Source organism: Lytechinus variegatus, chromosome 1, assembly GCF_018143015.1.
Source record: "Lytechinus variegatus isolate NC3 chromosome 1, Lvar_3.0, whole genome shotgun sequence".
NCBI lineage: Eukaryota > Metazoa > Echinodermata > Echinoidea > Temnopleuroida > Toxopneustidae > Lytechinus > Lytechinus variegatus.
In genome coordinates this window covers 3,526,483-3,549,621 of record NC_054740.1, presented here as the reverse complement: position 1 = coordinate 3,549,621, position 23,139 = coordinate 3,526,483, and the positions used below count along the sequence as shown (strand labels likewise).

The window sequence follows — 23,139 nt, the reverse complement described above, 5'->3', positions numbered from 1 at the left end:
TTAGTCCATGGATTAAATCATGAACTGAAGCTAGCATACTATTATAATGTTATGTAGTATGAATATAACTTCCTGTTATCCTTTCAGTCATTCACCCTCACTTGTTTACAAACTCCCCCAATGTCATCTTAGAATCCCGAAACCCCCAATACCATTTAACTGCTAAGCCTTGACCATAAAAAGACCAACCCTCAGTGACGTCAGCTAACTTCATGGAAGAAGTATGACTCACACTCCAGCCCCAGTCACTTGCACAGAGCATCACCACACCCCTTGATACCAGAGAAAGTTTGATAGACAGTGAGCTGTAGACCAATCAGATCAAGTTTAGATCACTCCCACCTTTAATAGTTACACCCCAAAACCAATGATATAAATAAGACTTCTTGATTATTAGAATAGAGAACACCAACGATAGAAGACTAGACCCACACTCATCCAGATAGACTGACTGACTTCAAGACTTAGACGTCCATCGAATATTATAATAACTTCACTCCGAATCTTAATCTTATACTTCGAAACTATTATATTCATCGTCTCCCGTCATATCCGAATCTTCATGTACTTCGAACTGTCTGTAGCTGAATATTGATAATTAAATACTCTGTGATTTGAACTGTACAACTTTCTCCAAAGTTTCTTCATTACGAGTCCCTAATTACCGATCCCATTCCCCAACACGACAATAACACTGCACTGAGCATGCTCAGTAGTGAGATGATTGTCTGCTTGTACTGAGCATGCTCAGAAGTGATGTGATGCCAGTTTGCAATGGAGTCTGCAAAAAACAGATCTGCCAACTGGCATCACAGCGAGCGATCGTATCTTCTGGAGCTCGTGCAGGACCGTGCCCACATCTTTGCTAATAGAGCAAATGATGCTCTAAACAACAAAAGTAAAAACCTAGCTTGGGATGAAGTTTGTTCTGCAATTATTGCCAGATATGGGAACAAGTGGACCACCGGGCAAATAAAGACCAAGTGGAAACAACTTCGCAGCCAGGCAAAAAAGGAGTATGGCGAGTGGAAGAGACGCTCCCGTATGACGGGAGGAGGGCCACCTCCAGATCCTCCTTCATCAGTAACTCTATTAATCAAGGAGATTCTCCCAAGTGACTTTATCCAGTTGTCTAACCCATATGACGATGATGCCGGGTTGAATAATGAGGCTGTCACAGCCCTGGAATTTCTAAGCCATGGAGGTCTGACCACAGGCGATGATTGTTTGCAGTAAGTTCATTTTAATAACAGTTTGATTTAGAATTATCCTTACAAATAAAACATCAGAAAAATGCAAAAAAGTCAAAATATGACCCATTCATCAATTCTTGAAATCCCTTTCAAATTTATTTCAAAGAATTTTTATTACCGGCGTTCTCTTGTCGTCTGCGACACCGCGTAACTTCAACTTAGTCCCATACGTAGTAATTTGTGTTTGGAAAAGCCATTTATAGCGCATACTCTACGGACGTGACGGTTCAATATCGAAGTTCATCCTCATGTCCATCTGTACTTGTGTTAGGGATCGCAGAGTATCCCTTTCTCTTTTCATTTCGGTCTCTAATATACTTTGAATAGCTTGAGACTTACCCAAAAGCCCGAAAGCTTTTTTGTGCAATAAAATGTTTCCACAATTGTACTCCTATGATAAGAAATGAGCAAAAATACCGGAAAGAAAAATCTCTTCGTCGTCCACATCGTCTTGCAAATGACATGCCGGTATTTGTTGTTGTTTACTTTAAATTCCGATTATGAAACGCCAGCAGTATCTGCACATTTTCTTGAAATGCGCAAAATAGTTCATGAAAAAATGTATTAACGAAGCTTTGCCAATTTCATTTCTTATTTCAATAACCTTTGACAAAAATTCAATTTCCAACTGTGTCAACAAAACACAAACCCACAATTCTCCCGTTACTTAATTGAATAATTTGATAATCCATTTTTGAAGCTCGTTCATTCAATTTCTTTCAACTACTGTATATCTCTTTCCCTCTCTCTCCACCATAAAGCTATAACTCTGACATCTCGCTGTATGGAGTGTCATAAACAAAGAGCACTGGCTGTTCTTTTGCATTTTCTCGTGGAAAATGTCAGCATGAGTTGTTCGCTTGAACAGAGGCTCGATCTACTGTACACAGGTCACATGCAGGGCCTATAAACTACTATCTTCTCAGTCTACCGATTTGCAATTCCCCCTATACTTCGACAATCAATTACACATATTCCAGCTTGAAAAAATTACAAACTCAGCTCACAACATGCACTTCTTGACCATTTTTTTTATAAAAAAGACAAAATATAACAACAAAAACGAGGCCGTGTGGATATTCCTACTACCAATAATCAAACAATTATTTTAAGAAAAAAATAGTCATGGTTTTCTATTTTTTTTTAAATCAATTCCGATGATGCATACCATAAAGAAATTTGCCCCCATACCTCTATCCTACCTCTTTCATCGTAGGCCCTTTTTAATTTAAAGCCGAACTTTAAAATGTGCAGATCTATTTTTAAAAATCACAAATCACTTTCATCATATATGTACCAGTATATATGTGAAGAAAAAAGGATTGGGGTGGTTAATTCTTCTCAAGTCCTTTCACACTTCCAAGTTATACAAAAAAGCACGTTCAGATTTTTTTTGGCAAATTAACTTTCCTTTGAAAGGTTTTTTTTTTGGGGGGGTGTCGAATATCGCCTGGTACATTTTAAAAAATGTCAAGAGCTAGTAGTTATAAGGCAATTTTTCAAACCATCTAAGCAACATATGAGATTAAGCAAATGCTTTCAATTATTACCTGCTATGAAAAAATCAAGTTGAATGTTTCTCTAAAATTAAAAATGGGCACTTTTTTTTTTGGGGGGGGGCAGACTTCATCTCCATCATTGGTGTTCAATTAATACATTCAAGTAATTTGTAGAACTTCACTTTACCCCCTTCCTCCTAAAACCTATTAAAGGTGGATTTTCTTTTTTATGAATGTTGATAACCCTATCATACCTTGATAACCCCATCATACTACTTTAGATGACCCACTCCATTTTATTAGTAATAGTTTACTCATTCCTTTTCTTTCTCACACACATTTTTTACATTTATATTCAGGCAAGACGAACAGAACAGTCTTCATCCAGCAACAAGTCATGAACCAGTTCTTGCATCAACAAGGTAATTTCTGTTTTCCTCACCAACACACAAATTTGGAAAGTAAAAGCCCAGTTGCTAAAGCAATATTATCTAACTATCCTACTTCAAAGGTAGCATCGGGGGGGGGGATGTCATATTGAATAGCCCCAAGAGAGGTGTGGGTCATGTGTTGAAACCGGCTAAGCCGCATATCAGATTGAGTAAGGGCTTTTAATTATTACTTGCTCTTTAATATAAAATAAAACTTTAATTTGAATAGTGATTTAAAATTCCGAACGGGCACTTTTGTTTTGGCAGAGTTTATCTCCATCATTGATGCATATTCAATACATTCAAGTAATTTGTAGAACCTCACTTTACCCCCTCCCTCCTTACACCTATTAAAGGTGGATTTTCTTTTTTTTATGAATACAACCTTGATAACCTTATTATACTACTTAACATGTCCCGTTCCATTAGTAATATTTTAATAATTCTCTCACACATTTTGACATTTATTCAGGCAAGACGAACAGAACAGTCTCCATCCATCAACAAGTCATAAACCAGTTGTTGCAGCAACAAGGTAATTTCCATGTTTTTCCTCCCTAACAATAAACAAATTTGGAAAGTAAAAGCCTAGTTGCTAATGCAATATTTTCTAACCAACCCACTTGGAAGGTGGATGAATTATCTTGTTTAAAATGTTTTATCCTTTATTCATGGTGGGGGGGGTGAAGATTTGCTCCAAAAGAGGTGTGTGGGTCATGTGTTTGAAACCGGATAAGCCACATATGGGATTACCTGCTATACAAAAAAGGGGGGAAAGGAAAAGGAATGGTGCTTTTTGAATTCAAGATAGGCACTTGTGTGTTTTTCAGAATTCAACTCCATCATTGATGCACATTCAATACATTCAAGTAAGTTGTAGAACCTCACTGTACCCCCTCCCTCCTTACACCTATTAAAGGTGGACTTTCTTTTTTTATGAATGCACCCTTGATAACCTTATACTACAAGAGATGTACTTCTTCATTTCGAAAAAAATTAAACAATTGTTTTTTTCACTCTCACACACATTTTTACATTTATTCAGGCAAGACGAACAGAACAGTCTCCATCCATCAACAAGTCATAAACCAGTTCTTGCATCAACAAGGTAAGTTCCATGTTTTCCTCACCAACAATACACACATTTGAAAAGTAAATGCCTACGTGATATACAAAATAAAGTGAATAGTGCATGAAATTATATGTAATCATTTTTTTTTACGAATTAATCTCCTTAAGTGCTGCTAACTTAATAAACCTAAGTAATGTTCAACTTCAGTTTAACTGTTTCCTCCTTGCCCCTAATAAAAGGGGGGGGGGGGTGATAAGCAACATTTAACACTCTCCTGAATTACTTCAGATCTTACATTCCATTAGTAATATTTGCATAATTCTTCTTTTTCACACATATACATTAATTCAGTCAAGCAAACATGCAGAACAGTTCCCTTCCATCCACAACTCAGAATGGAGACATTGAAACAACAAGGTAAGTTCACTTCTTTTTTATTATTAACAAGATACACATTTGAAAACAGATGGCTCAGTTGGTAGAGAAATCTAGTCTATAAAAGAATCTACTTTAAAAGTGAATCATCTGAGGGGAATACAGGCATTAAAATCACAATTCTCTATTAACATTAATTCAATTCACACACCCATGCTTATAAAACAGTCATGAAAATCAATATTCATGTGTAGATTATAATTCATTTGACATACTGATATATTAAATATGAATACTAGATTGTCAGCATTATTCAACATTTACATTTTTATAAAATTTTATAAAATAATTCCTTTTCCGGCCAACTCCTGATGGAACTATATCAACCACACTACCTACATTGTATACCTTGTTTAAATGCCTCTGCTGAACCTGATCCTATAATAAATACCAACACACAGCCTTGAATAGAATCTTTTTTAAAAATCTTACAGTCTGTTAAAGAAGTTAAAAGAAAAATGCTTGCACCATATAAACAAGCGTTACTTGTTCATGAATCTTCATTTTCATGAATTACATAATTTATCACATTGAATCGCTTTGGACAACTTCTATATAAATCACCCGATTGCTAAACAAGTACTTGCACATTTCATTTACGACTTGTTTTCTAGAAACTTTTGAGATCATTTACATTTGCAATATGGGTGTGTATAGCTCTGAATATAATAATTGCAATTCACATTCAAATGCCTCCATTTATATATTTTTTTTATAATAAGTTATGTATTGATGTTCTCTCCTAGGCAAGACACAACTCGAAACTCGTGGAGAGAAGAGGCGATCAACCATTCCCCACCAACCAAAAACTAGACCCAAACATCCACATATCCATTCAAGTGAGGAGAGACTCGTTGAACTGGCAGAGGAAGAGCACCAGATACGACTTGAATACATGAGGATAGAACATGAGTATAGGATGGAAATCCTTAAAGTTCAAAAGAAGACTGAAGAGGTGAAGCTAAAGGCTGCTCTTGCCGCATATTCCGAGGACTAAATGAAAAATATCCAAACTTCCTTATTTCTATTCTGATGAACTTTTGCATTTTATTTTTTTTTCATTTCTTCAAAACATTTAGTCAAGGCTCAATTGCCCCCTAAATTGGTATTAATTATCTTGCCTTTTGGAAAGTATTTAACATACAAGTTCTTTCATCATAATTTTCATGTACCTAAATTATTTATCAGAGAGCAGAAATGTACATAATCCATTTCTTGTAATAAGACATATTTTTATGTGTGTACATACATATATATATTTATAAATATATATATTAGACCACCAATGGCAATAAAGTTGAAGAAATATTTATTGTTCATACAACAAATATGTCAATAAATTGGAATTCAGACACTGTTAATGATCTTGTTACTATCATTCTTTTGACTTGGTAACTATGTACCCAATGCATGTGAATATTTAACACTTTCATAACACTACAAGTTTGATATCACTGGATATTAAAGATGGATGACCAGAGCATGATGGACAATTTTAACAAGAAATCCATTTGAACGCTACAAGAATGCCTTTACATATAATGTATATCATCAATATGCTTGAAATTGATTTTTTTGAAAAACAGGGAATGACCTTAAAATTGTTTTGACAGGACTTCGTTTAGACGAAGCAAATGTATCATAATCATTTTATTCATCAAAGATATTTCTGAAACAAACGCAAGAGGGAGGATATTAATTCATGAAGTTTCAAACAATGAGAGATGAATTTGAACCAAGTCAGCAGACAATTTTACCATTACTGCATGTAACCAGGTGTACTGGGTGTATCAATGAGACATGTCTACATAAGGAGTCGCTGATGGGGAACATGTAAATGTAGATTGCATGTGAAAGGGCTTCCACACTGGGTATGCAGAGTTGTAAAGTAGAGTTGTTTGGGAAAACTATTTGGTGTGCAAATCACAAATGACAGAATTCTGGCATCTTTTCAATCATTTTGGACTTTTAAAACTGGAAGTATTTACTTTTAAAACTCTTTTTTTTTATTTTCATTTGACACATGAAAAATGATATGTATCGCACAAGTTTAACTTTGGGGAAATAAATTGGTATCTTAAAAAGGTGTCTACATGTATGACAAGGAGTTCCTTAAATTGAATATTTTTTTTTAAAATGCATCATGAATAGCACCATCAGAGAATTGAAAGAGCAACTTTCAATTTATGACAATGACGCCAATTTAAAAAATGAGGCTGTGACAGTGTAATCCTTGAATTCAAATTGTAAAAGCTAATATTTTTCATGCTCCAAGTGCACGTAAAAGAGCGACATGGTCTCAAAGAAACAATGTCCATAATACGGTAGTAAAAATGATTGTATGCGTACTACCTAACACTCTGAATGCCCAGTGTAAAAGCCCTGTAATGCTGGAAAATAACAAATACCTTGTCAGCATCTCAATTCAAGGATTTCCTCTAAGTGGACTGGAAGAACAGCTGGTACCAGAAAAGATGGTTCTGAGTGGATACTTGGGTTAGTTGGAAAAATGGTCCTCAATGATTTGCTCTCTCCTGAGCCTACCAGCGACATCGTCATGTAGGCCAGGAGGAAGGTGGACAAGTGGAGGCATTTCCTCTGGCTCAGGTCCTGGAATATCTACCTCGTTATGGTCGAGGGAGATGTTCCACAGGACCGAGCAAGCCACTATTATTGTGAAAGTAGTATCCACCTTCACGCGCAAATCATTGAGGCACGGGAACCTCCTCTTCCAACGGCCAAAGGTGCGCTCGATAACGCAACGTCCTCTTTTGTGGGCGCTATTGTAGCGCACCTGTGGCCGTCCAAGAGGATTAAGGAGGGGAGTCAACAGAAAGGGGAGGCAGGGGTACCTGCAATAGAAAAATTAAGAAAGAAGCATTAGAATTTCTTTTAAATATATTCATTGCTTACGATAAGATTCCTTATGTAATTATGTTTCTCATTACATTATTTTGATGGAGATTTTGTTTATAATTTTAAACCAATTATTTTGCGATTCAAATCTATAATTAGATACATCGAAATCCTTTTCATGGTTGATACTTCATTTCAACTTCTAGGCTTGCATTACTTTGAATTCAAGACTGGTGAATCTTAACTTAATCCTAACCACACCGGTCTTACAGTGTTTTATGTGACTGTGGGGTTGAATCAACCAACACCGTGAAAATTGGCATGATAACAGTGTGGGATGTGATGTAAAGGCTGTATTTTATATTTTTTTTCAAAATAAAGATTTTTTTCATATGGCTTTATCATGCTTATTTATGCGTTAATCATACTTTTTGCTCTAATTCACTAAAAAAGTTCCTAGAATGCTAATTTTGGGTGTTAATATTTTTCAAATACCATTGCTATCACAAATGAGCAAATTTCTTGTTTGAAAATGAATGAGGACAGGAAAAATACTCAAATCTTTATAAACAAGGCAAGAGCGATTTAGTGTCTCGCCCACGTTTGAAAAAGACCAGAAATATTGTGATTTGCGAGGACACGTAACAGAATGGTATCGAAACTTCATTGTGAAATGACTGGGATGATAACACTTGTCATAAGAGCCTTGCACATAAACTTTAATGTTGACCTTACCATGTGACCTCTGACTACAGCCTAACATGCAGGTCCCCCAAGTCCATCTACCATCCAAGTTTGGTTGAAAAGTGACTTACGGTTGCAAAGTAAGGTGTCATAAGGGAGTCTTGCATGTAAACTTTAACGTTGACCTGAAAATGACCTTTGACCTTACCATGTGACCTCCAACTACAGCCTAACATGCAGGTCCCCCAAGTCCATCTACCATCCAAGTTTGGTTGAAAAGCGACTTACGGATGTGGAGTTATGTGTCATTAGGTTTGTGACGGACGGACGACATTTGGATCCCTAAGTCTCGCCTTCACCTCTGGTGGGCGAGACAAAAATGAGAAAACTCAATTTACATTGTCATCACAAGAACGAAAACAAGAAGGGCGGACAGCACAGAAACCTAATTCCTCACTTTTAATCTATCAAATGTTTAAATCACTTTTGCTCAAAAGAACTTCACATACATTCATGAGGTAAGTTTACACTCATATAATACATAAATTCATTCTCACAATTTTTTTGTAATTCATATATTAATTTCTTATAAATACACATAAATAATTTCCAAGTCAAAATGTGATTCTTAAGAAAAATACAGGTGTATGTATAAATTAGTATATTTAATGTTTTTCAAAATTCTGTGTAGAAATTTTGTATCCCCACCTTGAGCTATCAAACATGTGTATAAAACAAACAGAATTGCAATTGGACTTGAAATGAAGAAGCATTTTGAAATTGTGGACGGCCGACACGCCACGGCATAAGCTCATCTGGCAATCTCCCTCTAATGAAAATTATCTTGAAAAAATAATTGACATACCCACTATCCCCAAGTAGCCACTCAGAACCATCAGCCCTAGCTTCCAGCTGTCCTTTCAATGCACACTCAGAGAAAATCCGTGAATCGTGGGTGCTGCCCGGCCATCTGGCAACGATATTTGTTATTTTTCCAGCTACATCACATACAACCTAAATGTTGTGAAAGGATAAATATCCATTAAAAAAAATCTACCATCATAACCTATAATTTCATTTAAACTCAATCTAGAAATTGACGTTTCATAGAAAATGTATACAGCAAACACATGAAATCTGTTTTGAAATGGAGAATTCAATGAACTTCTACAAGAAAAGCACATGTGTGAGAGAAATGCAGATTTTCTGATTAACCAGTAAATCAGAAAATCACTATCCCTATGTATCAAGCGATATGTTCTTCAGGGAAAACGTTTCTCAACTATTTTTAATTTCCACATAGGTGTTACATTCATCTGTTACTATCTTTAAGCAGTTCTGTATTGAGGGCAATAACTTCCATGAGAGAAGAAAATGAGATAGACAATAGTACTATGTCTTTTTTTGGGTCATTATCAAATTATTCCTGAGTCCAGTATCAATCAGTTCAATTTCAAATTGAAAACAGTGTAGTGTAATACTAACCTGTACATTTACAGAGTACCTGTTCTTCCTGTTTAGGAAGTACAGGGCTTGTTCCCCACCAGGACTCCTGATGTAGACATGGGTCCCATCGATAGCACCGATGACCCCTGGAAACCCGCAGTAATCATAAAATTGTCGCTGGGTGGTTTCAATTTCATCTCTTGTGGTCGGAAACTTCATGAACTGTCTCTTCCTCCTTGCGATTGCCTCAGAAACATCTTTGATGATTCTGCACACGGATGATTGTGATACAGTTGCTTCGTCTGCATGCATCTTCTGAAAGGTGCCTGCAATTATGAATAAGTGATATTAAGTAATGGGTTTGATATGGAAGCCAGTCATGATTAAATAATCCCTAATCCTTGATCCTTACATTATTCTGAATCAGACACCCTCTTACAAACCTAACCCTAGCGATATATCCTCAGAAGGATTAAGAATGAAGTATATGTTGCAAGAGCATAGGTCGTGTTATCATGCAGCAGATTTATTTCTCAGATGAATAATAATAATATGGACCATTTACATAGTGCAGTTAAATACCATACTGCGCTTTACAATTGGTACCATAATTATTACCCCTGCAGTAGCTGATCCACCATACAGACGCTCAAGCATTCGAGGAATTTATTCCTTCCAGGTACCCATTCACCTCACCTGGGTTGTTGAGTGCAGCACAACATGGGTAAATTTCTTGTAGAAGGAAAGAATGCCTAGGTTGAGAATCGAACACAAGTCTCTCAGATTGAAAGACAAGTGTCCTAACCACAAGACCATGATGCCCCCCCCCAAAAAAAAAAACATGTTTCGGCAATGATGATCATAAACATTCATTTACTGGTGTATATAATAGACATAAAAATTGATCAGCTGCACATGGTGAAAGGGTCAATATACAAGAATTTACGAAGTATAATATAACAAGGCAAATGAGCAAAAACGTATTAACAGTGTTATGTATCAAAAGTAATAAGTCTACTTACAAAGATATGATTATCTCATATTATTATTGATAGAAGATTGAGGGAGAGGTAAGCTTAGGGAAAGAGACAGAGAGAGATGGAGCAAAAGAGAGAGAGGGTGTAACGGGATTTAAAATAGAAAGAGAAATTTGAGTGAGGTAGAAAGAAAAAGAGAAAGTGGTGAAGAGGATAATGACATGAAGGACAAAACAAGAGACAAAATATTGTAAATTATGATTGAAAATAAATAAGGATTTAATCAGCATTCAGCAGTCTAGTCAATTTTACATTCCTGGAAGAAAACATGAATGACTGGAGAAATTTGAAAGCACATTCATCTAAGTGATGTAACCCCACCCCCCTCCCCTGTTTTATAGTTAGAGGACACATGCAAACTTCCAAAACTCAAGGGATCTTGATAACAGGGAAAAGGATTAACTCACCAACAGCATAGAAACGAAATCCAGTCAAAACCTGCAACATGACAGGCAATGGGTCATTCCTGTCTGTCTGTCTCTCTAAATCCCCTTCGAGCATATTGATGATATACATCGCAGTTTCTTTGGAGAAGCGGTACCTTTCTCTGAAAGGTTCATCCTCGTAGCATTCAAATGGATTCTTCCTGTCCCTTAATCCACGCTCCGGTCTTCCTATGTGTTGCTGAATCTGCAAGAAAGTTGAAGTTGGAAGATTGTGTTGAAGAGTCAACATGAATGGGTAGTTTACTCTTTAAAGTTTTAATTACATTAAAGTAAACAAGGCAAAATTCATTCTGTGTCTTGCCAACTAATGAAAATAACCAAAAATATCTTGATTTGCGAGGGCAATCAATAGAATTGTATCGAAACTCCGTTGAGAAATGACTGGGATGGAATAACACTTATCATAAGAGTTTTGCACATAAGCTTAAATTTTTATCTCAAAATGAACTTTGACCTTACCATGTGACCTCTGACTGCAGCCTAACATGCAGGTCCCCCTAGTCCATCTTCTATCCAAGTTTTTTTTTTTTTTTAATAGCTTGGACCAGCTGCAGTTTTGTTTTATTTACTTTTCCTTTTTGTCTATAAGAAGGACAAAATAACATGCATCTAAATGTATATAGAATTTAAGTAATAGAGGTTCGTTGTTTCTTCAAAAAGGATATTCTAATGAAATAAAAAAAAGAGAACTCATAGTCATACATACCTCCCTCTCTCTCTCTACACGGCGCAGCTGTTCAAAATTGTGAGCCATGACTTTCACAATCGTAGGTACATGTATGGTATGTTGCTGAAGTGTTAAGACTGTTAGGAGGAAAAATAGAATGGGGAAAAATACTAATCAATCATACTGCAATGTCACGGTATATAAAGACAATGGAGATCTAAATGTGGCCTAATGTGAATTTAAAATACATTTGTACGGTCACCAAGTGGAAAAAAGAAAGGGGTGGGGAAAAAATATACATGTAGCACACACAAAAAAGAAAGAGAACCTTTAATCAAAGTTGGATCTGGCTAATTATACACAGATTGACAATAAATAAATCATGAATATACAATAATGATTTACGGGGGGGGGGGTAGGTATAGAAAAGTTCACTTGTATACAGGACCACTTGTATACCATTCTGACCAACCTGATTCAGGCTGTGTTAAAATTCAATCAGTACATCAGATACTAGTACAATTCAATAATTAGAGAAACAACAAATTCCAATAACTCATTAATTCATGATCAGTCTAATATAACAAATTTTGACTGTGCACATACCATCTTTTAACAGACAAAAAATATTAAAATAATAGGGGGGGGGGGTAGGTATAGAAAAGTTCACTTGTATACAGGACCACTTGTATACCATTCTGACCAACCTGATTCAGGCTGCTAAAATTCAATCAGTACATCAAATACTAGTACAATTCAAAATACTATAAATAATTAGAGAAACAACAAATTCCAATAACTCATTAATTCATGATCAGTCTAATATTACAAATTTTGACTGTGCACACACCATCTTTTAACAGACAAAAAATATAAAAATAATAGGGGTCTGAAGTGAAGCCACACAGAAAAATCAAGCAATATAGATCTAACATTAAAATAGAAGAAACTAGATCCATCTCCAAATCCGAAAATTGCAACGATTAAAATGGATATCAATTAGATCTAGGCCTATCATGACTTCAAGTAACTTCATGTCTAGACTCAATCCACAAATATTATTGCGAAGAAATATTGGCATTTTATTTGGGGGGGGGGTTGATAGCAAATATAATTAATATTTCCGGCATTATCGTGATATTGGGAACCACCGTTCACTTCATACAGCAGCGCTTTATTCAATCACACGCACAGTTCCCCATTTCCACCTCCATTCAGTCTTTGTAAAACTACAACTTACAAAAATACAAGTGCGTGTACACAAATCTACGAGTGGTTCCAAAAACCACGATTTGGCCATATTTCCTTGCAAGAATGGCTTAAGATAACACAGAAGATAGAGTAGGCTAGGCTACGGTACCATGTGTACGTGATTAACCCAGGCCAGGGAGCTCCGGCCCGCAGAGAAGCCGAGCCGGAGCTCCCTGGCCTGGGTTAGCGTACCAGCGGCATCGTTGCATCCTCGCACTGTTAAACACACAAAAACACATTGCTGGGACTGAGCAGCTCTACACACGACGATGACAATGATTCAGATACAATATTGAGTTTTGGAGCATACTTTTAGGACAGTTTAAACAATCATTAATAGATATAGATGAATCTGAATATTTCTTACTAATTAAACTTCAAGTAATGATGCAATTTACTTACAATCTTGGTCGCAGTCGTGAAATTCGTAGCGTTATATACGGCAACAACCAATGAATTGACTGCCGAAAAAGTTTACTTTTTGGCGGCAAACTGACGGTAACTTTTCCGCAATAGAAATGCTGCTCTCTGATTGGTTAAAACCGTGGACTAACTTTAATCCACCGATTTAGTCCACCCCAAAGAGCTGACTAAATCGTGACGTCAAATGACGCGTTTTATACCCCGGTATAACTTTAGTCCACCTTTGTGAATCGCAAAAGTTAGTACCTAGGTACTAACTTTAGTCCATGGATTAAAATGACGTCAAATGACGCGTTTTATACCCCGGGTATAACTTTAGTCCACCTTTGTGAATTCGGCCATTGTTTACAACAATAGGATTATAACTAATCCTATTGTTTAGAACAAAAGAACATTATGGTAGTACACGCGTACCTTTACTACTGGCGATTTTTAAAGAAACATTGAGGCCACCGTCTTGAAGCACAGAAACCCAAAATCACAAAGTAGTTTCGGAATTTCGTTGCGCAGCATCGTAATCGTTCAGGCAAGGGAATATTCACCCCTTTTATTCATTCTGGAAAATGAAGGTATTTGCTATATTGTGATTTACCCCAAAACGGATTATCGTCGTTATTATACACTTTGCAAATGATTGTATACAAGGGGGTAAAGAGACCATTCATCAGTAGAGTGACAATAGGCAATGGAAAAAAAAGAGCAGACAACAAAGCGGTATCGATCGAACCCGACTTGTCTGCGCGTGTTGATTGCCCTTACGCATTGTTGTACACAGTGCCTATTGACTTGGGAAAAAGCGAAGATTTGACAAAATAACAGGACTTTTTCCTCGTAAATATCTTATCTATTCTGTTGATCTGAGAAGCGAGACCTTTATTTCTAGAAAGAAAAATATCTGATCTTTCATTTTTACATTTACAAAAATCCTGAAAATACTTCAGTTTTGCGCGATTAGCAATAGATTAGGAAATCACCGCCAAAGATCCATATACCAGCAATGTACAAAAACGGCTCCGCCGCGGGGAGAGGTATCCGGTTTCGCGGGCCCGCAAGCAAAGGGTTAAACAACCGGTCCTGAAAAAAGGACTTTGGACTTATATTTTTTGAAACAATCGGGTCCGGAATAAAGACTTTGGATTTATATTATAATTTTTAAACCACCGGGTCAGGAAAAAAAAACATTTGGACTTATATTATAATTTTTTGAACAACTGGGTCTGGAAAAAAAATATTTAGGACTTATATCATAATTTGTTCATTAAACGGGTCAGGAAAAGAGACTTTGACTTCTGTGCTATATGAACGCATTACTACAGGATTTTAGTTTGGAAAAGATTTGCCAAAAACCCGTTCAAATTTTTAACATTTGTAGGTAAAGTGATTATTACATTTGTGGGTGAAATCATTACATTTTTGGGTAAAGTGGTATTACATTTGTTGGCGTTATTACATTTGTGCATTTGTGGGTAAATTGTTATGACATTTGTGGGTGTTATTACATTGGTTACACTTCATAATTCCGAAGGTTCTTTATTCCGAAGGTTCGTAATTCCGAAACCCATAAATTGACTATACCTCCATGTTCGTTAATCCGAAAACGAAAAAGGGCTCGTTAATCCGAACATTTGTGGCGTTATTCCGACGGTTCGTTATTCCGAAGGTTCGATAATCCGAAAACGAAATAAGGTTCGTTGTTCGGAAGGTTAGAATAATTGACCCTATGGTCAATTATTCTTAAAATGGCATTATTGCGAGGTGTTGCAAGCGTGAATCACAAGCTAAACTTTAGGGTATTCAAATATAAAATGAAAATAAGTTTTTTAAAATCCAAACAGATTTCTGCTGTCATAAAATTGATGTGCATCTAACGAAAGAATTAACACGAGCGCAAAACAGGAGCTTAAACAAACTGACCAGAAAAGGAATCTGTTAAAGAAAACATTTAGTAACCTCTTTAGGATGCATATTTCACCAATCGAATGAGAGTGCGAAGCGCAAGCTGAATAATTTGCAATATTCTAGCCTGAAAACTTAACTTGTATACTTTAAAAAGAGTATTTTATTTCGAAAAAAAAATGAAAAACGGCATATTTATTTTGAAAAAAGAACTTTCCCATTTTGGAAAATATTCATTTTACGGGTTTTTTATTTCATTTTTGGGGTGCAGGTGCCCCCTGCCTCCCGCCCGGTGGATCAAACTTACGTCAAATAGGGGTGGGGAGGCAAATTGTTTTTCAGCCATATTTTCCTCGATCTGCAGCTTAAAGTTGATTTTTGTTTGTTTCTTTGAAAGGGTAGTCCTAAACAGGCAATAATTATCTTTATACTTATAAAACAAAGTAAATATGTAACAACATGATAAACCCTTTTTAAATAATGCGAGCGCGAGCTATTTTTTTATATGATGGGCGATATGTTTGTGATCTTCAAAACGAGATGCCTATGTTTCTGCGAGCGTAGCGAGCAAGTGGTTTGGGGAAAAAAATCAAATCTGAGGATGTAAAATTCGCCTTTTTTCAATTCAATTACTGTTAAAAGGGCATCCTTGTGAGATGTTCACGTGCTCAATCTCTTGGAAATTCATGTAGGCCTAGAATGATAATGATAATAATGATATAGATATTATTTACCCAGGGAAGCCACTTCAGTTCTGAAAAATGTTCTCCCAGTTATTATTATTTTTTTTTACAAGAATGCTTAGAATGTCCAATTTTCAGGTTGGAAAATCGGAAAAAAATTTGCTCACGTTTCTCGCTCGCATCAAGTATTGTTTATTGAGGGACTCATTCTATTCCTGGTCACAAAAAAGTATAAAATGTCCAGTTTTTAGGTTGGAATATCACAAATGTTAGGCTTGCGGTTCGCGCTCTCATTATTTAGTTCGTGAGATGTTTACTCTATTCATGAGTCACTAAATTTGCAGTCTTTAAAAGCTTACTTTCTGAAGCCTGTTGCATAAAACTTTTTACCTGAGAAAACAGGTAAAAACTGAAAACTAAGGTTAGTCTGATTTCCGCCATTGACTTTAGCACAGGGCAAAAACTCCGGTAAAAACAACCTGAGTTTTCTCAGGAAAAAAGTTTTATGCAACGGGCCCAGGGTCATTATACAAATTACAGCTCGCCCTCGCGTTAATTCTTTAGAAAGATACACATCTTTCTAACGATTACAAAAAAATGCTCAGAATGTTTAAGCTCACGTCTTGTTACATGAAATGCCTACTAGTTTAAGCCTGCAATTCGCGCTTTCAACATCTCACAAGGATCATTATTAGTATTATTTTTATTACCAGCAGAATCTGTTATTAAAAATGACATCCCCTCCAATTCAAATCCTATTATCTAGAGGTAACTCGGACGAGACCAACACACTTGATCCCATGCAACTTTAAACCATTTGCTTAGGCAGCAATTGCTCATATAAAGTCGAAATTAGCCTATGCTTGATTAGGGCGCCTATTCTTAGTGAAATACATGCTTTGGGCCACAACACACGCTGGTATCATCGATCGTTATTACTATATCATTGCATAATAACGTGTAATCTTGTAATAACAACACCGTTTTTTGTACCAAAATGAATTATTTTCATTTTCGGAAATGCGAACCTTATTTAATTTTCCGATTAACGAACCTTATTTCGTTTTCGGATTTACGAACCTTCGGATTTACGAAGCTTCGGAATTACGAATGTATGCGTATTACATTTGTGGATGCAACAGGGCTATCTTGGATTTAACCTAAAGATTACCTTATATGCAAAAATATATAATAGAAATGGATTCTATACACACCAAAACCCCGAAAAAGAGGTATTCCTCATTATTTTCCTGCAAGTGGTTCAACAGATAGATTTTTAAGTTGATATCAGGCGGCCATTTTGGATTTATGCAAATTAGCAAAATATCCCAAAGTTTTAGGGCCCCATGAAATCATGATTCAAGAAAAAACTTCATCGGAAAGGACATTTCTAGGTTAGTGTACTGAGCCTATGGGACTCTCAAATCGACTGTATTAAAAGTCAAGTCCATCCCAAAAATTTACTTACTTAAATAAAAAGAGAAAAATCGAACAAGCATAACACTGAAAATTTCATCAAAATCGGATGTAAAATGAGAAATTTATGACACTTTTAATTTTATCTTATTTTTCACAGTGATATGCACAACTCGGTGACTCAGTATGTATTATCCATCACTCACTAATCGTTTTGATTGTTTGAATTATACATTATTTCATTTTTCATAGAATTTACAATAAGGACCAACTTAACTCAACTATAATAGTATTAAACAATTCTAATTCCATACGTTAAGGGGGGAAGTTATCGTTGTTTCACTTGGAAGTGAGGAGAAAATTTGAATATTTCATGTAATAAAATACAAAATAAGTTTTGAGTAGATGATGCCATAGTCTCCTCATTTGCATACTAGCCAGAATATGCACATAACTGTTTTGTGAAATTAGGTGAAACTTTTAAATATCAAAACTTTCTTATTTTATATCCGATTTTGATGATTTTTTTCAGTGTTATGCTTATTGGTATTTCTCTTTTTATTCAAATCAACTTTTTGTTAGGATGGACTTGTCCTTCAAATTTATCTTAACATCTAGGATCAAAAGAAAATGCGCAATTCTCAATCATTCATAACACTGGAGATTTGTATCAAAGGACAGAAGGGAAACGTATACTTCCACCCATGAACATTTTATGTAGTAAGTGATGACGATGGGTAGAAAATCAACGGGAAGCACCATATTGATTCACAAATAAAATTACTTCAGTATTACCTCGTTAATGAAAACTAGTCTTGTTAACATTTTATTACTTTTAAAGGAAATACTCACTTGATACGTATTTTTGGTTTGGAGATGCTTTCTTCTTTTCCTTGCTATATATTGTGTTCCCATCACTTCCAATATTAAATCTATGTCTTTCAGGGGATACCAAACGTGATCCAAGTGGCTGTGGCAGGAAACCAACACGAAGCTGCCATCCAATTATGGTTAAAACGCCGACCATCAATAAGACGCTTTTTGTTCTTAATCCTTTGATGTTCAAAAAGCCCATTTCCTTGAACTCATGTGCTCTAAAGTGTGAGGGAAAGTAATAAGTGAAACAAATATTATTCCCTTTGATGTTTTTTTTTCTTTTGCGAAAGCCAAATGAATGGCAAATTTCATACCTCTTATAATGTAAATCTCTGCATATGAGGCTGTATAAATCATGCTTATCCGAAAAAGTATACATTTCGGAGAGTTCCGAAACCATCAAATATTATATTATGATCTTTCAAATTTGTTACTAACAAACTGTGCAATACGTCATCTAATCGATTCTTACGAAAAAAGACAATTGGGCAGAAAAAAACTGTATTTGTCAAAGGGGATATATGAAAACATATAGAGAATTGCCATGCGAGCGAAGAAGCCGACGATCGCTGTTTATTTTTTTTCTCGGAAAGCAGGATACCGAATTATTATGCACAGGCATGGGCGGAAATCCCAGAGGGGGACAAGTGGAACGCTCCGCCCTACCAAAAATAGTAGGAGGACACAATGTCAAATGTCCCCCTACTTTTTTTGGCTTTGTATGATGTAGAAAAATACAACACTTTAAAATCAAAATAATGCATGTGTTTTGATAACCTTATAATTTTGGTGAAACAACTTTTTTCCTTTTCAAATTTTCCAGGCCAAGGACCTTTGGGGACAGATTTCTGCCCGTGTGTACATGCGAACGTCATATCCTTAACAGTTTCTTGCACGAACCGAACAGGGCAAACTGACGTCATCTTTTGACGTAATAATGACGTCGTAAAAAGTCGGCTTCTAGGCAGCTTCCGTTTCTGTCGCTAAATTTTGTCACCGTACGAGATTTAGGAATTACGTGAGCTTTGCGCACCCGCAAGGCAATCTGCAATGAGCCCTCTCATTCACTGCCCCAATCCGTGATATGGCATTAGTTCGTATTTGATGACGTCATCCGTTCTGAGGAAATATGAATGAAGCAGCACATAACTTCCACGTTTCAGCGATCGAGAAAGGCTTGTAAGCAGCGGGTTAATGTTCAGGCGAATGCTTATAGGTGGCGGAAGCGCGAAAATGACACCGGGAGACGCATTCCTCCTAAATTTCAGGATGGGGACAGTGTCCCCTAAAAAGAGAGAGGAAGAAAAAAGAGAAAGAAAAGTGAATGAAAGACAGAAGAAAGAAAGAAAAAAAAACGGAAAAAAGAAAGGAAAAGGATAAGCGATAATAAGTGTAGGCCTACTGAACAGCTAGAACAAAGAAATTTGAAACATATATAGAATGGCGACAAAATATTTGTTTTTCTTTTGAAAATAGTACACAAAATCTAGTCTCCTTTCTGATACGATTTTGTTCGGAAAAAAAATGACAAGCAATTTTTTTTCGCACCAGAATGAAGAATGTTTAGATCAATTGAGTTGAGTGTTCCATTTAATTTTCAATTAAGTATCTCACTTATTTTCATATCGCTCCTCACACTCGCATTAATTGTTTAGTTGGAAATCCATTCTTTTTATGACTACTGAAAGTGCTCAGAATGTCTAGAATTTGGGATCAGAATACGAAAAAAATGGCTCGGGCTTCGCAGTTGTATAAAATGTTCAGCTACATACCCAACCTTTTCATGATTACCAAAAGTCAGAATATATTAAAATTTTTAATTCGCGCCTTGCGTTCTCGTAAAATGTTATTGAGATATCCATCAGTTTCATGATTACCAAAAGGGGTAACGGCATTGGCATCTCCAGGTGCAGATCCAAGGGGGGGGGGGCAGCCGCCCCCTCCCTCTATTTTTGGCAACCAGAAACGAAAATGACAAAACCACAAAAAAGTACGAAGGAGGTATTACCCTAATGTTTAATTTACGGCATTGTAACGGCTGGCCCGGTCCCCAAAGGCGTATTCGCAGAGGTACCGTATTCTTTTTGTTCACATGTAGGCAAACCATGCTTCCGCACTGCGCATCAAGAAATTCTCCTACAAATGGGTCTAATGCAGTCCATTAATCTCCGACTAGCATTGTTACGATACTGCAACAAATAACAATCAAGATTTAATTTAAATTTCCCTTTTTTTATTACAGGAAATAATTATACATAAATAAAACAAATAATGATCTTACATAAATCTCTTGAAGTGTCTGATGTACAATCCAGGGTTATAGTTCACTGTTATAGTCCAATATATATTCCAGGTAGGCTGGGAAGATTCCTTATTGATGATGGCGATGATGAAACTGATGTTGAAGTCCGATGAATAATAAAAGTCACTGTAACGAGTTGAAATGTCCGTGAAGACGATGTTGATGATGATTAACAGTCAATTTCAGCAATCCATGGGTTGAAGCGTGTTCATTGAACAGGTTGATGATGTTGATGATCTCGATGAGAACTGATAATTTCTCTCTCAAAATAACTGCAAACAGTTCATTGATGGTGGGCATAAACTGCTCTGATCTGATCTGGTGAAGTGATCTCATATGATGTGATGTGATCTCCTGCTCTCATATGATGTGATGATGATCTTGAAAAATCTGCAGCTTTATACTAATTACAAGTATTCTAGATCATTCTCTATAATGGAAAGTTCTAGCATTGCCTTCCAAAAGAATGTTCTTCCTCTTTCAGGAGCCTTCTTCATTTCTAAAACATTCTTGAATGACCTCATTGAAATCAACAGGTGTAAACAAAATACCTAAGCCTATTCATTTCCACTACCAATACAATTCTATTGTTTGGCTTTTCCTTATTCAACAATAAAACTCCTTGGCCTTTAAATAGGCAAGGCCTTCATAATAAAAAGACATCCTGGAATGTTCTTTACAATTCTTGGCTATCCTTAAAGGGAAATAACTAATAGATTAATGTAATTGCTTTTAAAATTCTTTTACAATTATTTATATATATAACAGCTCGATCTGCATAGGAGGATTGCCATATGCTAACAAGTAGGCCGTTAAACAATAAATGCTTGAAATGACCGGTTTTCAGGCCTCAATATCAACAGATATCGAGCTCTCAGTAATATTCGATTGATGAATAAGGTAACAATTTCATGAATTCCTGATAATGAAAGTGTCCTTTTTCAGAAAGGAATATCGATATCGACAAGTTTCATCTCGCGCTTAGGAAGAGGAATAGAAAAATAGTCATTTTCATATGATGACAAACCGGTCCTTACAATTTCACCTGGTGCCTAATTATTGTAAATGATAATAAAAAATAGTTTGTCAAATACGATCCATATACACTTCACAATTTTCCTACGATGCTTTAACTCTTACTATGCCAGGCCCAATACCCCTCTACTGCCAGGGATATTCGATGGAATCCTAAAGTGACCAAAACGTAAGCATAGACTGATTTTAAAACGGTCATAACTCTTTACCCGTACGTTGCATAATGAAACTTTCTACACATGAAATGATGCATGTTTCATGGACTTTATGATCATGTTATGACCTTTCATATTTGCGTTTGGAAAAATTGAGAAAATATGAGATATTTTACATCGTTTTTTTTTTTTAATAAGTAAAACCTAGAAAATTATGATTTCATGAACATTTCAAAGAGTAAATAACCCGAGGAATTGTAGAGATACCAAGAAACTAAGAAATTAAAATGAAAGTTCGATGTTCACCCCTTCAAATGACGTGTCTATTGATGAAATTGAACAAGCATAAATATGAAAAATAATGCTTTTTTGAATGAAATACTATTTTGCTATTCAAGTTATTTCCTCTGAAATACGAGAGGGTTTGTACACACGCAATTGCAACCGACCTTTCCAAAAAAGGGCATTGTCGTCATTCAAGTGACCAATCACAGCCCAGCTGCGATCCCGACGCAAACACACACAATAATATATTAGAGCCATGTATCTTCACAGTGCAGCCAATCGTACCCTTACATTCGTGTACTCTTCAAAACAAGACCCTGTAGTTTTTTTCAGAATGTGCGGTATTCCGCAACAACCGCTATGGGGGAAACAAAATTATTAGTGCAGAAAATTTGTATTTAATTTCAATTCTTGTCAATATTGTCGTAATGCAAATCATGCTTTAGAAAAATCGTAACCTGGATACGATTTGGATAATATAGGTGATTTCTATCCAGTGTCGGCAACAAACATTTTTGACCCACTCATCTATCGTTCTAAAACATGAATCAGTGTAAAGTTTGATCACATTTTATCAGGGTCCACTCGTCGTACATACTATACGGGCTTTGGTACTGTAACAAAGTTATTGCCAGTCACAAGGAGACAAAATATAGAAAACTAAAAATGATATATTTAAATATAGATAAAGAGGGATCGGACAGGTTCAATACTAACAGGTTTGGGGTGTAAAATCCCACAAAATAATATGGGCGTTCTTGGAAAAGTACACAGAACTTAGAAAAAAATGTTTATTTTTCGTGAATCAAGGAGAGGAAATGCAGATCAGTTACAAACTAAAAAATCAATACAAATTTTCAAAATGAAAATAGGCCTATTTTTTCTGTATTTCTGGTCTGATCACCCCCCCCCCCCGCCTAAAAAATGTGAGGTCAGGTGGAAGTGTTTTGTTGATTTTTAGCCCTTTTTGTGGTGACCCAGGTTGAATACA

At 36.0% G+C, this 23,139-nt stretch overlaps 2 protein-coding genes across 2 annotated transcripts; one reads left to right on the top strand and one right to left on the bottom strand.

The window, feature by feature from the left end:
* The first annotated feature begins 774 nt into the window (after nucleotides 1-774).
* LOC121406630 lies at nucleotides 775-5,503 on the top strand. Its single transcript, XM_041597636.1, has 6 exons — nucleotides 775-1,232; nucleotides 3,112-3,174; nucleotides 3,656-3,718; nucleotides 4,229-4,291; nucleotides 4,607-4,672; nucleotides 5,437-5,503. Exons 1-6 carry the CDS (start codon nucleotides 775-777, stop codon nucleotides 5,501-5,503), a joined length of 780 nt encoding a protein of 259 aa, XP_041453570.1.
* A 1,670-nt stretch (nucleotides 5,504-7,173) lies between these two features.
* On the bottom strand, nucleotides 7,174-11,343 carry LOC121409423 (putative nuclease HARBI1). The gene is made up of 4 exons (XM_041601391.1): nucleotides 11,121-11,343; nucleotides 9,716-10,002; nucleotides 9,096-9,244; nucleotides 7,174-7,542 (listed from the first exon to the last, which is right to left on the bottom strand). The coding sequence occupies exons 1-4, from the start codon at nucleotides 11,227-11,229 to the stop codon at nucleotides 7,188-7,190; spliced, it is 900 nt and encodes a 299-aa protein (XP_041457325.1). The 5' UTR covers nucleotides 11,230-11,343; the 3' UTR covers nucleotides 7,174-7,187.
* Between the last annotated feature and the right edge of the window lie 11,796 nt (nucleotides 11,344-23,139).